General features: G+C 44.8%; 2 protein-coding genes across 2 annotated transcripts; one reads left to right on the top strand and one right to left on the bottom strand.

The window, feature by feature from the left end:
* The first annotated feature begins 78 nt into the window (after nucleotides 1–78).
* Nucleotides 79–4,060, top strand: LOC100840659 (elongator complex protein 6). Its single transcript, XM_003558139.4, has 5 exons — nucleotides 79–385; nucleotides 3,077–3,143; nucleotides 3,227–3,435; nucleotides 3,515–3,661; nucleotides 3,788–4,060. Exons 1-5 carry the CDS (start codon nucleotides 182–184, stop codon nucleotides 3,911–3,913), a joined length of 753 nt encoding a protein of 250 aa, XP_003558187.1. The 5' UTR covers nucleotides 79–181; the 3' UTR covers nucleotides 3,914–4,060.
* Nucleotides 4,061–4,189: 129 nt separating this feature from the next.
* LOC100840348 (two-component response regulator-like PRR73) lies at nucleotides 4,190–11,529 on the bottom strand. The gene is made up of 9 exons (XM_003558138.4): nucleotides 11,333–11,529; nucleotides 10,399–10,834; nucleotides 8,143–8,304; nucleotides 7,893–8,026; nucleotides 7,579–7,755; nucleotides 6,997–7,180; nucleotides 6,481–6,913; nucleotides 5,622–6,399; nucleotides 4,190–4,623 (listed from the first exon to the last, which is right to left on the bottom strand). The coding sequence occupies exons 2-9, from the start codon at nucleotides 10,718–10,720 to the stop codon at nucleotides 4,513–4,515; spliced, it is 2,301 nt and encodes a 766-aa protein (XP_003558186.1). The 5' UTR covers nucleotides 10,721–10,834; nucleotides 11,333–11,529; the 3' UTR covers nucleotides 4,190–4,512.
* Nucleotides 11,530–17,672: the final 6,143 nt, after the last annotated feature.

The following is a 17,672-nucleotide window of genomic DNA, read 5'->3' as shown; positions in this document are numbered from 1 at the left end:
AATACGCCTTCCGTGAACGGTGAGCTCGGGCTCTGTTAATACGCCTTCAAGGACAGCAAGGTGTGGGCTTAGTGGCTTACCGCTTGCCTAAACCTTACTCAATCCCAATCTTAGCCCGCCCCTGCCGGCCGTCGCCGCCGCCGCCGCCTGTCGCGCTTCCGTGAGGATAGAAGGAGCGCAGATGGAGGAGAGCGGTGGGGGAGACCTCCTGAGCGAGGCGATGTGCTCCGGTGCGCGCGTGGTGGTGGTGGAGGACTGCGTGGAGGCGCCCGCGGCGTTCGTTCTCCACCTCCTCCTCAAGCGCGCGCTCGCCGGGGGCGGCGGCGCGGCGCTCCTCGCCCTCGCGCAGCCCTTCTTCCATTACGACCGCGTCCTCCGAAAGATGGTAAGCGCCCCCAACGGCTCACCCGCGTTTCCTCGAACACGTCCTGTGCTTTACTATTACTACTAGCCTCCTTGCCCTAAGCACCGTCTCACACTGTTAGAAACTCAGAATCACACATTTAAATCAACTCAAATTTTCTTTGCTGGAATGTGCCGGGTCTTAACGCTGGCGCACGTAGATGTTCAGTTCGGGAGGTGGTCGGTTCTTCTCATGCCTCGGTTGTATGGCAAGTTTGGGCTGAAACCAAACGTACCGTCTCCAAGAGAGAAAACTTGATGTCATCTCTAGCCTTGGTCTAATGCAATGTTCTTGGCGGCAATGGCGGATCCAGAGCAAAGGATATGTGAGTGCAGTCATTTAAAAACTTTGATTATTTCATAATTTTTCTCACAAGAATTACTATGTTTAAATGTGATTTCATAAATTATGTGGGTTCATCTGAACCCACATCTCTCAACGTGGATCTGCCACTGGCCGTGCTGGACGGGTTTGCTCTTGCGTTGGGAATGAGGGGATGGGAGGTATCCTTTTGAGCTGGGATTCGTCCGGCCTTGTTTGGCACTAGTGTATTTTTTTAGTCACTAGTGTATTGGGTATTTGAGGGGATTCGGTGTTCACCCAATACTCTCAAAAAACCCTTCCACCATGAAACACTAGTGTGGGAAGTGTTTTTAATTGGTACAAAAATGAGGTGTTTTGTGGGGAAAATCTAGGGATAATCCGCGGCAATCCCTTCCTACCAAACAACTCATTTGGGGTTACTAGTGTTTTTGTATTTGGAGGGGATAAAACTGTAGAAACACTAGAAAAACTCTAGTGCCAAACAAGGCCTCAAGAGTTTGTGTCCGAGAATTTTCTCTTGCGACCGGTTCACCTTCAGCCCCCTTTTTGGCTGAGGATTTTTTTTTCTGCTATCAAGTGTATACCGAACGAGAAATCCCCCGGCCCGGATGGCTATACCATTGCCTTTTATCAGAAATGCTGGCATGTCATCAAGGAAGATTTTACGGCAGCCTTCAATCATTTTCTTCTGTTGCAGCGATAGTAATTTCGCCTTCTCAACTGCGCTCATCTCATTCTCCTGCCCAAGTAACCCTATCCTGGCGCCTGTGAACGCTCATAGGACTTCAATAGTCTTCTTGACAAGATCTGCTCTAGACTTGCCCTATGGAAAATGGGCATGCTGTCCCTTGGAGGAAGACTAGTCTTGGCCGCCTCGGTGTTGTTGGCTTTGCCTATCTTTTCATATCCATTGATCCCCGGTATGGGTCATTAGAACGATTGACAGAATTCGTCAGGCTTTTCTTTGGAAGTGCACGGAGGTCGTTCATGGCAGGCATTGTTTGGTTAATTGGTCATGTGTTTGCAGGCCTAAGTCTGTTGGAAGACTTGGTATTCTTGATCTCAACCTCACGGAGTAGCCTGCATGTTCGATGGCTTTGGTTACAACAAGCATCCCCTGTCAGGGCTTGGGGTCACTTGAGCATCCCTTCGGACAACAACGGGCACTCTATTTTTAACGCTGGAGCAAAAGTCTCAATTGGTAACAGGCCTCTTCTTTTGGCCCAACACATGGATCAGTGACTACTCTGTTGAGGACATTGCGTCTGAGCTCTTTGTCACCGTCCCACCTTCCGCTCTTGGTCACCGCATGGTCCAGGATGTGATCGCCGATAACAATTTGCCTTTTGATACTAAAAAGGCCCTAACCACCTCTGTGTTCATCCAATTGCTGGACTTTTGGGAGGCTATTCGGCGCTTTACTCTTCCCCTAATGTCCCTGATGTTTGATTTTGGTCATGGGAGCAGTCGGGTGTTTATTCTTCAGGATCCACTTACATGGCCTTCTTCGCGCCCACCGTCAATTTTCCTTGTGCTGATCTGGCGCGCTTGAGCGCTGCTTCGCTGCAAGGTCTTCCTTTGGCTGCTGGTTTGGAAGAGGATTTGGACTGCTGGCTGGCTCGCTCGTCAGGCCTCACAATGCTAGCTGTTGTTTCTGCGGAATTCACAGCAAGGACGCTGACCACTTCATCGGCTGCATCGTTTGCGGCATTGTGTGGAGCTTGACTCTCGGTTGGTACTCACTTCAGTTCCTGTGACCACCTCCCACGGACTCCTCTTTTGTCAACCGCTGGTCCTCCTCCCTTGCCCCCCCCCCCCCCCCCACCCCCACCCAGAAGCTGATTGACAACATTAGGCCGAAAGGAGAGCTTTGCGTTCATGACGGCACTAGGGACCTGTGAGCTGTGAGCTCTTGCCTCCTAGCCCCTTTGTATTTGATCTTTTCTTTTTCCTTAGTTTTGATCGATGTATTCTTTGTTTCCTGTACTGGACTTGTTTGACACTCTTTTTCTATCTTAATGCATGCAGCTTGCCTGCATGGTTTGCAAATAAATAAGTCGTACAACATGATATCCTTGGTTTTATGCATGATGTCTGGCGCCAGAACTTTATAATTTTTAATCAGGAAGCCAGTTTCGAATGAATGGGCAGCAATAGCTCATTCACCAGATGTGGTAGTACTTCTTTATTTCAGTAAATTATACTGGTGCACTGGAGCTGGTTTAACCGTTTAAAGGCATTTAATATCTGTTTTGGACCACTTGGACCCTGACATGAGCACCATACCAGAGTGCATGCTCTACCTTAAATGCACAGCACTTCATGATTTGAATGTTTGAAACTTTCTAGGGGTGCAACTTATCCATGCATAGGAAGAGCGGGAGGCTTCATTTCTTTGACTTGCAGGCATTCCCAGGCAAGCAGTCACTTGAATACCTTCTTTTTTTCAAATACTGCTGCCTAGTTGGGAGTCACTGATTTGCTTGCTTCTTTACTCAGGTGCAACACGGGGAGGTTCCATTGCTGATAGTTTAGCTCAACTGTACCTTGCCGTTCAGAGAGTGGTGGACGCAAACAGAACAGAAGGCAATGCTGCCCGGTTCACAGTTATGATAGATGATATTTCACTGTTGGAAGTTGCTGCCTGTGGGTCTGCGAACGATGTCTTGGACTTTTTGCATTACTGTGTCACACTTACATCTGAGATGGTAAAATTAGATTGACCAAACACTGTCTATATCTTTTCTTCATCTTTATTCAAATTCTTACACGTTTGTATCTTAGCAGAACTGCTCGCTGGTGGTCCTTATTCATGAGGATATTTATTCAAGTGAGGATGGTGTGGAGCTTCTTTTACCGCTGCGCTATATCGCGGATCTTGTGATTAAAGCGGCACCTTTGAGCACCGGTTTAGCGGCTGACGTTCATGGGCAGGTTAGGTTCTTTTTCACTCGTAAATTTGCTCCAGCAAACATTGATCTCATTCGGAAGGGTGGCACTTGGCACCTTCCATTTTACCCTCGACGTGTATCTTTAAAGTGTTCAAAAAAATTCCAACAGCTGTCAGTGGTGAACAAAGGGATGCTCAGTGAGCAAAGGCCGGCAAAAGGTCAGAAAGTTTGGAACTTCCATTTTAAAGTGAAAGAGAACGGCGCAGACTTCTTTTACCCAGGGAGCAGACATTAGTCATTTTAGCCACAGTAGTCTTCTAACCAAGGAGGCCTTCCCCGTTACTGGACCATGCGTATCTTGTATAATGTATGTGAAGTCAACCTGTTTTCAGGAATGTTATGGAAACGTTTTGATTCAATTCAGGAAGTATATCTTCGTGCCCTTTTCTTTAGGCAACTGTTGTGTCGTTATTCAGGAAAAAGGATGTACTCAACACTGTAACAGAGGCCTGGGAAAAAATTGTTCGAACTGAGACAACCAGACAGTACAGAGAACTGTAACACCAAAACATAAGAAAAATTAGTGTATTTTTTTACTTCAAAACATCACCTTGTCACGAACAACATGCACGATCAAGTATAACCATGTCGCTGCAGGCTTGCTCCTTCTTAAGACTCTTCTTGACTAAGCATATCTCCAAGAGAACTGAAGATCGTAAACCATAACGACGTCAACAAAAGGCCACATAGCCCACATATTATAAATGTTCCCCTGGAATCGGCCACAGACAATAAACAATCATACATACTTTTATTTGTTGAGCATGATAATGTGGGACTCAAACAACCTAAGTAATTCTGTGTGGAAGCAGACGCCACATTCGAAGGGTCGTGTCATCTGTCTGCTGCTTGACCTGCCTGATCTTCTTGGCCAGATTGTTTCACGAACTGCCCACGAACCCGTGGTCGCTGCTCAGCCAGCCTCTTCCTGCTTTGGTACAGCACCTGGGAAATACGTGACAATGCCATCAGGAAGGTACCAGGCCAATACAGAATTTAGTAAAATATTGCAACTAAATGAAAAAGTAGCATCGGTACTTTGTAAAAGAGTAAAATACACCATTAGTCCATGAACTCGGCAAAAATGAACACTTTAGTCCACGAACTCGAAAAACGCACACTTAAATCCGTAAACTGGACTATTGTGTCACTTTAGTCCAAAAACGATTCGGCGAGGGATAATCCCACCACGTGCCCGCCACGTCGGCTTCGATCACCCTTTCACCGGCATCCTCTCGTCAAAATTAAGCATTACGGGCTTGATAACAACCTTAGGCGAGGCGACGGCTGCAATGGCGTAGTTCTCAGGGGTCAGGATCCCCGTCTGGGCGAGGCCGCCTTGCCCCTTGTGAGCGACTCGGGCATGATGATTTTGCAAAAAAAATCCTGAGAAAATCGAGTAGCTGCCCGCAGTCCTGGCCGAAGCTGACGTGGTGGCCACATGGCGTATTTAAGTCTGGACGAACCGTTTTGGACTAAAGTGACACAATAGTTCCAGTTTAGGGGTTTAAGTGTGCGTTTTCCGAGTTCGTGGACTAAAGTGTTCATTTTTGCCGAGTTCATGGACTGGTGGTGTATTTTACTCTTTGTAAAATGCTGCAGATAAATCTTACTCTCCAAGACATATTATGAATTAATTTGTTGAGCGTATCATGTTAGTGTTCCTTACCTCATGCTGCTACGGTATTTCCATTTAAAGAAGTTAGGCCCTATCATGCTTGGAATTAACATAAGTTTGGTTTTCTCTCTTTCTAAATCAAGTAGTCTAGATTCATAAGCAATTTTTTGGGTTGTGGACCTTCTGGTTTTCATCCAACTATTCGGATAACATTCCCGGTCATCTTACTATACCGACTCAAACTGAAAGGGTCCTTGAAGAAATTGATACAGTACTAATTCTGGAACTCCCAGCTTTAGAAGACTTGCAAGTGAAAACAGGTTACCTTTTTTCCAAAGTTCCTCTCTTTCCGTTTTTGTCTGAATTTGTTCACTGCAGCTTCTCGTTGGCTGAGCTGATTCTGATACATGTCATTGCCACTGCCTCCGCTCGGCCCGCTCCCACTTCCATTGCCACCTTCAGCCCCATTTTCGTCCATGATGCCACTCTCCATGTTCGGTCTTGTAACATTTGGAGCGGTGCTACTTTCATTCTGTACATTGCTTCCATTATGGCTGCCTGAGATGCTCCCGTTCACACCATAGTTTGCGGCATGACCTTCAATAGGCGGATCAGATACATTGGACAGACCACACCGAGCGTCTGATGCACGATCAATTGATGGCTGTTGCTGTGACATAACATGCAGGTAATAATGGACATGATGATGATGCTGCACAGAGCTTTGCTGTGCCTCTCTTGAGTAGTCCACTTTCACTACATTGACAGTTTCTTCTTCAGCTTTGTCCTTCCTTAACACATTCGGTGGTGATGTTTGGTACTGCACAGGATGGAATGCAGACGTATAATGGTTAGATTTAATAGCTGATGGTGAAAGCGGTCCCCTGTCAGCAGAAGGCGTTGTCATGGCATTCTTGGTACTTGAGCCCATGTCATTGTTGTTGCTGCTGCCATTGGATCCCTGCTTTATTGGAGCAGCATCTGAATCTGACTTCATCTTGAAGGTGGAGTCTGTTTTCACAGCCTCTGAACTGTTATCTTGAGGTGAACAGCTTCCCCGAAATCTTGCTCCACCTTGATCAGAAACCATGGATGTATGGTACCTTGCAAAATAAAGGACAGTTAGCACCCAACTTACTGCTGCGTTCAGAACTTAGTAATGACACTGATATTATGTTTTGCACCTTGTGAATGCCGAGAGATCTGATCTTTTCAGAACATTTCGTTCTTCATGAATTTCAGTTGCAGATCCAGTTGTTTTCGATATATTCAAACCCAACTCTTGGGATGGCATGATAGCGAGAGAATCATTATTCATATCATTCCCATGTGGCATCTTGGAGGAGCAATCAGGGGCATCAGTGATTCTAGGTGCCTGTTTGGCTTTTGTGTTTCTGGCTATCGAGCTAATCAAGTCAGCAGTTTTAATAGCTGGTTTGTCCAGTGTGTTTATACCGTCACTTTCTGTCAATACTTCGTTTTCTGAATTATTTTGGGGCATGAGAGTCTCATGCTGTTTTTCTATTGGATTAACAGACACTTCATTTGGAGAAGATTGATACCCTAGACTTGAATTCCTAGGAGCGCCTATCTCTAAGTATTTACCCATGGAGTCACCTGCAGAAAAAAAGTGGTGATCGGTTAACGTAGTACAGCAAAAAGGTGTGTTGTCTTTCTATAACAGATGTTATCGAGCATACCATTACTCTCTTTTTGATTATTACTGTTTCTTTTATTTTCAGTTGGCAACCACCTATTGCTGCCTATCTCTGATTTGGGGTGGATTACTTGCGCACAAGTACTATCAGGTGATGAATCTGCTAGTTGATCAGGAGACATAGATTGCGGGCTGTCAATCTCCACAGCACGCTTTGTCCACGAACTCTGCATTTGAAAATATATATACATATATATCGATGACATGAGAATACATTTTTAAATACATTGGCACAATTACCATCATTTTGTTATCCTTGGCTCTAAAAGGGTGAACTCAGGTTTAGAAGTTAGATCAAAAGGTCCAAAATACCCACTGTAGATTGATTGACCGAATCTTTAGGAAGAACCAAGTGTGCGCAAGAAAAAACATGTAGTAAAAACAGAGCTTTTTAACTAGCAAGACGTATCGGCTCCCCTATTAATTCGGCAAGAGCCTACCATTTTGTTCTGAGTAGTATTCTACTACTAGCCTAATTTCGTATTTATCATAATCCTATATTCATATATAACTACACACATAAGAGTAATGAGTACTTTCCATTTTCAAGAAGTAAAGAACATACTTGAGTGCCACTCCCATTATCGCTGCTATCCCTAGCACTGAGTCCAACATTAAAGTCGTCATCACTGTCATCACCGTCGTCATCATCATGACTGCTGCCACTGTTGTTCTCATATTCATCACCAGTCTTAGGTTTGGAACATTTTTGTGTATGGATGCCACTTTCGCTTCCACTGGACTGGATTCCAAAGAGGAAAATTTCAGAGTGATCAGAAAAGAAATCCAGATGAAGAAATAGGTCAAAGCAACTATGCCCTTTTGACTTTGGGGACTTGGTTTACAACATGAAAGCTAGAACAATAACAAACAACTCACACTGTGGCATCGCCTCCATATGTGCTGCCAAAGGTTTTTAAGCTCATTCTTTCGTATAGGCTTCACTAAAAAGTCAACAGCTCCCTTTGACAAGCATTTAAAGACTGTACCCATAGAGTCATTCTTTGACATCACTGCATGGAAACAACATAAGCTTTAGCAGCTGCAGATATTTATACTAAGAAATTAACCAGGTAAAAAAATGCTTTGGTCTACTAGAGCAGTATGGTTTAACAGGAAAGCCACTTACTAATCACAGGAATGTCCTTGCAGATTTTGTGACTCATGATCTTACTGAGCAGACTGATGCCAGATAGACACGGCATCGCAACCTCAGTCAATACAAGGTCAATACGGTTTTGCAGATCTTCAAGATATTGCCATGCATGTAATCCGTTTTCGGCAGAGATAACTATAAAGGAAAGGTAATGCTATCAAATAGACTAACATAGCTGAGAGAGTCTTAAATAAAAGCAATATTGGTAGATAACTGTTGAACATAAAAGGCAAACATAATTCTAATACTCCCCCCGTCCAACAAAGGATGTCTCATCTTTGACTAAATTTGAATGCATCTATACACTAAGTCACATCTAGATACATCCAAATTTTGACAAGCTTGAGACATCTTTTGTTGGACGTAGGGAGTAGGAAATAGTACAGAAAACACGATAACACATTAGGATACAATTTACATTAGTTAGATCCATGAAATCCACTTTAAAAAGGGTGTATTATTTATCCAATTTAGTGCAAGAAACTACTCCCTCCGTTTCATAATTCTTGTCTCAAATTTACCCAAAAATGGATGTATCTATTCCTAGAAAGTGTCTAGATACATGTAATATTTCGACAAGAATTATGGAACGGAGGTAGTACTTGATAATAGCCAGGCTCAACTTTGCAAATCTCTAGCTTCAGTTGCCTCACGACAGTGGGAATATAAGTTAAATTCAAGCCTAACTAAATCATTGCAGTTGCGATGCCTTTTTTTTCCGCTACGAGGTTGGTTGCACTGCCTTGATGACTTCAGTTAGAAGCATGACCAAATGTCAGCTGGCTATTTGAGACTTTTTCTCGGTGTTGGTGCTCACCTCCGCTTCTTCTAATTGTGTCAGTAACAGTTCCTGGGCAAAATTCAAAAAAGAAAAGCAGCAAGAGCTCTCTGTGAATAAAGTCCAAACCGGAAAAGGGACACCGCCTGGTGGATCTGGAAGCAGCGACACACGGTTATCTTCAATAAGCTTTCTCTCAGGCATCGCGGGCCTTCTCTCGACCATCAAGACGGAGGCAAGGCTTTGGGTTTACGTGGGGGCAGTGCGCCTAGGGGTGATCCTGCCAGGGCTCCCTGGCGCGTAGTGTGTTGAGAGCCTCGGTTGTTCGCCCTCTTTTGGGCTGGTGCATAACTCTTCTTCCTATTAATGCATCGAGACACAAGCTTTGTGTTTTCTCGAAAAAAAAAAGGGACTGTATGATCTTCTATGCAACATTCCAGAATATAGCAACATAGATTCGCAGGGCTGCGGAGTTGTGCTGCCAAACATCTTATTCAAATAAAATACTATGGCATAATTTAAAAAAAATGATTTGGCAGTTCTGTAATTGGTTTCATATCTTATGCCTGTGAGCAGGTCCATACCTGTCTATTTTGCCCTTCTAATTTGGATTTAAATAGCACCAAGTGCCATTATAAACAAGCACTCACTTGACATAGTGGTAAGGCTTGGTATATGGCAACATGATGCTGTGGGTTTGAGTGTTTAGACCTGAAAATCCTCTTTATTGCCAAAAAAATGAAATTAAAAAATACCTATAGATAACATGGTAACAAACGTCAACTACTTAGTCCACTAGATCCAAAGAGAATTCGGACAGGAGTAATTGTGGTCAGCGTCGTGTAGGAAAAATATAGATGCTGATTTCCAAATTTGTGTTCTCTTAGAAGAAAATACAACGCACCGGATAATTCCCCCCAAAATTCTATTCACAAGAACATATAAAATGACCAAATATCCCAAGCCCTCATCTGGCCTACTAATGGTCTTCCAGCTCCATGTGTTGCATACTTGCATATGCATTCATTTGCTATTCATATCAACAATTACAGTGGCTGCTCTACCATTGGGGCCAGGCCCATGCAGCCTTCTCCCTCTCAAGGAGAACTGAAAGCCAGATCAACTAATTGCTGACGGTGGAAATTGGATGCAAATGTCATGTTCTAAATACGCCTTAGCATCATGGTGACTTTTGAGCTGTGATCAATTAGGAAAGTAGCATTGCAATCATAGTTCCTTTTATAGGATGCACAAGCAAACCTTTTCACAACAAGCAATGCCAGTTTCCTCTTCTATAATTTTTGTGATATAAGTGTTGCCACAGTGTTCGTTCAGATCAATTATAAGTCAAAGCTGGAATTGAAAGAAAAAACAATTACAGGAACGCTTTACTCTCCAACAGAGAGCTACAGAACCAAGTATGAGACCAGAAAGCAATTTGCAGGGCATACCTTCATAACCGCACTTACGGAGCAGAGCACCAACCACCTGACGGGTACAATCATCGTTCTCCACCAACAAGACTCTGAGAGTCTTCACTGGCAGGAACCTCTCCCATCGGATGACCCGCCCTTGCTGCTCCTTCTGCTCGTTAATTTGCTGTGCACCTGGTGGCGCACTGTGCCCATTGGGCAAGTCCTCGTCATTACCGCTCCTCCATTCCTTCTCCTCCTTTGCCTTCAGGGCATGACCATTCTCTGTGGCACTATTCCCGATCCCCCTAACAGCATAGCTAGAAGGCCCGTCCGTGGCAGCTTGACAGGCACCCACCATCAACTGAATTCAAAGATTCAACAGTGGCCTCTGCAACTATAGACAGTTGACGAATATTGGAGCATATCCTACGCCGGATTCAGAATTGCGCATAGTGCATCCAATTACTGGAATCTGCAACAAATACACACCTGAATCAAGGGCGAATCCACGATGAAGATGAGATATGCTTCGAATTATCGACCAAACAACTCGTAAGTCGTAAGAATTTGACGCCCGTACCTTAAAAAATATTGTTAAGGAATACCGCACGAAATTTGGTACGGGTCTAGCATACCGTACAAAATTGGTACGAACTACAGAAAAATTACCGGAGCTTGAAAAACTAGCAAAAATAGACTTCAACTTAAGATAAAAACCGCGTCCATAACTCCCGGGCTTCCAACAAAATCGCACAGATAACCGTAAAACGAACGTCAAACTCCAACCGAGGCTCAACCCGACGGAGTCACAACTAAGCAGAGCACCTCGCACCGCTCCGCCCCGGCTAGATTTCTGCCGCGAGCGGGCGGGATCCGCCGGATTTGACCTCCCGATCCCCCAAAATGAGCTAAAACAAATCTTAAAAGACGTTGGGCTCTTAGCGGGCAGGCGGAAGGCGAGGGCGCGCACCGTTAGAGCTCTCGAGGCGGGGGAAGCGGCGGTTGGTAGCGGCATGGGCGTGGCCGCGCGGGCTTTTACCCGCCTGTAAAAGCCGGCGTGGAAGCTTCCAGAACGCGCGAGGAGACCAAGGGGAGAGAAGAGATAAAACTGGAGGAGAGAAGCGAAAGAGCAGAGAAGAAAGAGAAGCAGAGCGGTGGTGTTGAACGACGAAGCGGAGGGAGGAAATAGATAACGGGGGCGAACGTGACGTGGAGCAAGTGGAGGTGGGGAGGGGATGGGGGGGTGGGTCCCACTGCCAGCCGCGATCCGACGAAATCTAAAGCCGCGCGCTCCCGGCGTCTACCCGGGGGGGTCACCGTCGCGCCGCTGGCCTGCCGACACGTGGAGCAAGGCGTGGGGCTAGGTCGCGTCTGGGTCGCTGCGTGGTGGGGACGCCTCTAGTCTCGCGGACCCACAGATCGGGTAGGTATGGCCGTATGGTGGGCGATGGGGCTGGAGTGGCGGGCCCGTTAAGTGCGCGGGGCCCACTCTCCGCCGGGAAAGATCGTCACGACGTTGTTTAACGGCGCGCCTTGTTTAACGGCGTTTAAGCAGGCCTTAAAGAAAGCGTTTAAGCAGGCATCCAGGGTGTTTATTTTCTGACAGCAGCCTCCGGTGTTTTTTTTAGAAGGCCTCCGGTGTTCTTTGTGAACCGTGTAGTATAATTAGTGTAAAAAACCTGGTTAGTATGCAACTTTCCTCTTCGAACATGGTTTTTTTTTTAAAGGATGATGCAACCTCTGGCCTCTTGGAACATTGGTATCGAACACTAGTTCAAAAGACGCATGAGTAGATTGAGTGTACAGTAAATTGGAATATCATGATTTCTGAGTACACCAAAAAAATGTCATGATTTCTTTAATCATAAAGGAAGCCATACGAACACGAATTTTCAAATGTTATTTTACGATGGTTCTGATAGTTGAAGGGAGAAAACTTAGAATTGAAAGTTCTATAGAAAAATTGTGTATGGAGGACCTTTGTTTCAAAAAGAAATGCGACAATCTTTCGATTTAAAGACACATTTAGGCTTTGTTGGTATATGTAAATGAATATGAGAATGGAGAGAGTAAAGTGCACACCTAGAAGATTGTTTTTTGTGATGATAGTCTTATTTATGGTGAGCTTATAGAGTAGCAGTATACTCTTTGTAAGCGAAAAATATTAGGAATATTTTTACTTGTAATGAAGAAAAACACAAGGATTTTCCAGTAAAAGCGAAAGGGCCAACGGAGATCGAGATATATTCTGAGAACCCATCATGGCAACACACACCACCTTTCTACCCGGTCGATGCATGTCCTTTAAAAAGTCGAATTAAGATGGTGGGCTAACAAGTAACAACCAGACCCAATTAACAAGTGAATGGCTACTGCGCGTAGTAATTTAATACACCACTTTTCTATAAGATGTTCTTGTTTTACCCTAAATCCACTGAATCTACAGAAAATATACTATTATCTTTTACAATCCCAAACTAGCTTATTAAATCTATCATCATATATATTTTATAATATTCTTAATTTATAACGTAAACAATAATATTTTTCTATAATATTTTTCTTAAAAGTTGACTTGTAACAAAGTTAGAACATCTTAATTTAAAAACAGAGGCATTATTTTAAAATATGATACTCTCTCCGATGCATAAGAGCATCACCAATATATAAGGTCACATTTGCAATAAGGTGGGACCAATGTACTAGTCTTGTAGTTATCTAAAAATTTCACAATGTTTGTGACTAAACTTGTCCTTAAGGTGGGCCTACAAGAAAGAAAAAGTAGCAAGTGATAGGCTTCCATGTGTACTCTAACTATTAAATAGTAATACTTTTTGGCTTATGGGTTGCCCACAAGCTTATGGGTTGCCCTTAAGAGCATCTCCAATGTCATCCCCAAAGCTATCCCAAATGTCCTATTTGAGGGATATGGACATTTTGCCCGCAAAATCATCTTCCAATGGCACCCCTAAACGGACAAAATGTCATGTTTGTCCGGACACATCTTCCAAACTTGTCCCAAATTTGGGAGAGGTGTTCGGACATTGTCCGGTGCTCTCTTTTGTCCGCCCGGCCGCACAACAAGAGATGGGAAAAGGAGAAGAAAAAATAAAAAGGAGAGGAGAAAGGATAAAGAGAAGGAAAAGCTAATTTGGAAGAGGAATTTGGGGGATGTGGTTTGGTGATGAGGAGGGACACGAGAAGGACACATGTCCACTTGCTCCCCCAAATGACAAAAAAAAGACATTTTGGGATAAAATTTGGAGCTTCCCGTTGGAGTTGCTCTAAGCTTTTGTGCTTGTGGACAACCTCCACAATGTAAAGCTATCCTTAAGGCTCACTTTTTTTCCTTATGGAAGCATCTGAGATTTAGTATAAAGTTGTACTTACTCCGTCCCATGTTAAGTGACTCAAATTTGTCCAAATACGAATGTATATGTGACTAAAAAACGTTTAGATATATGTAATAGAAAGCCACTTTTGAGTAATAACTTTTAACTCTGTCAATCATGTGCCAGCACAAAAAATTGCATTTGCCAATCCTGTACTCAAGGCCCTTTTTTCGATTGCGGAGCGCTATCTTTTTTTAACAAAACGACAGACAAAAATTTAGAAACAGAAGAGACAAAAATTTAGAAACAGAAGAGACAAAAATTTAGAAACAGAAGAAGTACCGTTTATCAGCCGCAGCTAGACGTGGGGCGCCAGGTACAGGCGTGGTGAGCCATCAGGTCGATTCTGCGCGCAGGCAGTACGGCATACATATCCTCCCGCTTTATCTTATCCCGGTCTGGCTGTCGCCCAGACGGCGCGTGCTGTTGCGCTCTCTGGCTCCCCCAGCTTTGCATCTCGCATCGATCCCCCTTGCCCTTTTAGCTTTCCGGCCGGCCGGCCGGACGCCGAGCGAAGCGGAAGGCTTGCTTGAGGTTGAGGCCGAGATGAGCCCATGCGCGCAGCGGGGGTGCTTGTCTCGCGTATTCGCGGCGTCGGCGTGTCGTGCCCCTCGAGCTTTGCAAGCCCCTGCCGCGCGCGCTTTAGAATCTCAGCTGGTATCCTGGTGTCCGAGAGCGAGGGCAATGGCATGGCGGGTACGGGATGCTCCGGGGGACAGGTTATCGAGGGGATGGCGACTTTAGAATCAGGCTGCGCGTTCTAGATCCGGTGCCATTTTCCTGGCACGCAACCTCACAAGTCAGAAGTCAGAACCGAGGGTCCTAATCTAATGGGTCGCATCACTTTTGATCAAAGGCTGAATATTTCTCGCCTTGGTCTTCCTCCGTGTGCCGCCCTGCTCCTCACGTAGGCGGGAGCTAGACTGAGATCGATCGGGCTTCATCAAGGATGTAGGCTTCGTTAGATGATAGGAGTATATATGTTTAGATCAGCAGGGTGCACCTTTCTTATAATTCAAAGTAAATGCACGCACAACCACACACACGCATGCACTCAAACAACACCTACACAAGGCTGAAGTCACCGTGACTCGTGTGATAAAGTAGTGATTTTGTTTTATTTTTCTAAGTTGGTTAATTGTCAAGGGAGTTTTTTCTGATCCACGCATGTACAACCCCTATGCACAAGTTGCACCGCCCCTTGTTCATGGACCTTGCCTTGGGTTCTTCCTGCTCACCCCGATTCACTCATCTTCATCGCCTCACCATCGTGCACTACTGCACCACCACGTAGTACGCTTCCCCTTTTCTCGATACATTGCCAAGCTCAACGCTGTGCCTTCTTCTTTTTTTTCACCCAGTGGGTCGTCCCACCGATTTTCATTAAAGAATCCACCAACATTCTACAAGGTTTTCAGCAAAAGCAGAAAGAAAACAGCGATAGTGTACGAACAACCTATTACAGTCCAGAAACTAAGCAATGTAGCCAAAAGCACCAATAGTTTCAACATTACAGATAACGACAAGCAGTCACTCAAGTAATCCTTCTGAGCGCAAGCCTCCAGCCATGTGGCGCCACGTCCGCCTCCGCAGTCACCGTTTTAAGGTTGTGTTTGTTTGGGCTGCAGCTTCACAGCTGCAGATTTCAGAATCAGTTGTGGCTACCAGTTGCAGCTGGAAGGTTGGAGTTGTTTGATACTTGTTTGTTTGTGCGGTTGGTCCAGCTACAGCTGCAACTAAAATATGCTGAAACGATCCTGTAGTTCTGTAGATTTGGTATTAGCGGTGATTGTACCGTCATAACAGTAAACAACGTGCTTAAAACCTTTTTTTTTCAGATGACTAATATTTTTTTACTGGATTTGACAGTTTGAACGGTGCATACACTTATTTGACAGTTTTACCGTCTTTTTTTTGCCTTCATCTTGTGGATAGCTGCAATCTTTACAATGTTCAATTCAAAATGTGTGTGCAGCCTTCGCTTGCAGAGACAGAGAAGCATTGCCATTTGAAACAAAGCATTGCAAATTAGCGCTGCATACAACTTATATATCTCTGTAGTCCAATTGCAACCAAGAGATGTACTATGTCCAGAGCCAACACCACGATAGATAGCTGTTGGCAAAAGTGCTACTCCATACTAATTGCAATCAAGCAGCGGAAGTGCAGAACACCACGATAGTCTAGTTGCAATCAATCCTCGAGGTAGGAGGAGCAGGGCAGCGTGGTCGGGGCGTCATCTAGCAGACCAGCTCAGAGGGCAGCGCCGGGAGCAGGAAGTTGGGGGGAGCAGGGGCAGCCAGACCACGAGGGCTCGGGGAGGCGAGCAGGGAGTTGGGGGAGCAGGGTCGGCCGGACCGGCCGGAGGAGGGCGGCGGCGCCTGTAGCGGCAGGGGAGAAAGGAGAGATGGTAGGCGCCGAATTCCAGGGGAGAGGTGAGGGTGGCGGCGCCGGTTGCTGGAGAGCGAGGTGGCGGCGGCGGACCCTAGCCTAAGACGTTGTTCTGCTCGGGTTGGGGGAAAGCGGGGTTTGATGCCGTCGGGTCTTGGTGGAGTGAGAAGAACAGAAACGAACCGTTTTTTTTTGTGGCATTTCAGGTGTTGCATGTAATTTGGTGGGAGGGTATTTCGGTAAAGATGAAGTTCGGAATCTGCAGCGGCTTGGAGAAGCACTCACAGCTCAGATTCTCGTCGCTAGTGTAGTTCCGCGGAGCGCTCCAACGAAGTGGATCTGAGAAGCTGGTCCAGAAATACATGTTTGTTTGGGGTCCAACTTCCACAGCCCAGAAGCTGTTGGAGCAGCTCCTAGGAGCCCAAACAAACGCACCCTAAGTCACCGTGTCGTGCCTGCAGATCTGACGGCGACTGAATGTCTAGTGCGTACGAACGCATTGCGATTGTTTGACCAATAGATTTTCTCATGGATGAAATGCCACAAGGGCAAATTTTGATTTTTTGCGTGGTGATGAATTGATTATTGGGCAAAAAAAATTAAAATACACATACATGGCATTTTTGGAAAGTGATAAAGTATGATACATCATTTTACCGGTGACAGCCCACAAAGAGTTTTTTAGCAAGTACAGTAGCAATCCCCTCTGGGCATAGGAAAAACACTAAAACTTACCTCCGCATCCCCTCTTGTCAAGCCTCCATGAAACACACACAATAGGGAAATGTGAAGAGGAAGACATCGGCTTCACGGGAGAAGATATCCAGTGCTTCCACCCCTTAGCGTGCTACCGTGCTCGCAACGTACGGTAGCATCCCTAAAAAGTTTTTAAAAATTTCAGAATAAATTGAGTGGGTTCATAAGATATGTGTCTATCATGTCATAAAGTTTCAACTCCAAATTCATTATACACAGAGAGAAACAAAAAAGAGATGCAAACATGAATAGTGTCAGAAATTTTGTCTTTTGTGTTTTTATCTTTTTGCGACCTACTCACATCTGGATTTGTCTTTTTTGTTTCTCTATGCATATAATGAATTTGGATTTGAAACTTTGTGACATGGTAGACACATATCTTATGAACCTACTCAATTTATTTCAAAAAAATTGAAAACATTTTAGGAGTGCTACTGTGCGTTGGGAGCACGCTAGCACCCTAAGGGATGGGAGCACTGGATATCTTTTCGGCTTCACGGGGAGGAGTACGCCATGGCCATCTAATCCTACGAATGTAGGATGAAATCCTGCTGGATTGATGTCCCATCTGTGTTGTATCATTTTCTTTTCTTAGTGCACTTTGACATATTTACCCATTTGAAGCTTCTTAGTTTGTTCTTCATTTCATTATTTCAGTTTTATCTTCCCCTTATCCATAGGAAACAAGTAGATCTGGAATTCCAAATGATGTGATAATTACTTCAATTTATGTAGTAAATATCAAAACCACACATATTGGAGCTAGAGTTC

This window comes from Brachypodium distachyon, chromosome 1, assembly GCF_000005505.3.
Source record: "Brachypodium distachyon strain Bd21 chromosome 1, Brachypodium_distachyon_v3.0, whole genome shotgun sequence".
NCBI lineage: Eukaryota > Viridiplantae > Streptophyta > Magnoliopsida > Poales > Poaceae > Brachypodium > Brachypodium distachyon.
Note: the sequence above shows the minus strand (reverse complement) of the source record. Positions and strands in the feature narration are given on the sequence as shown.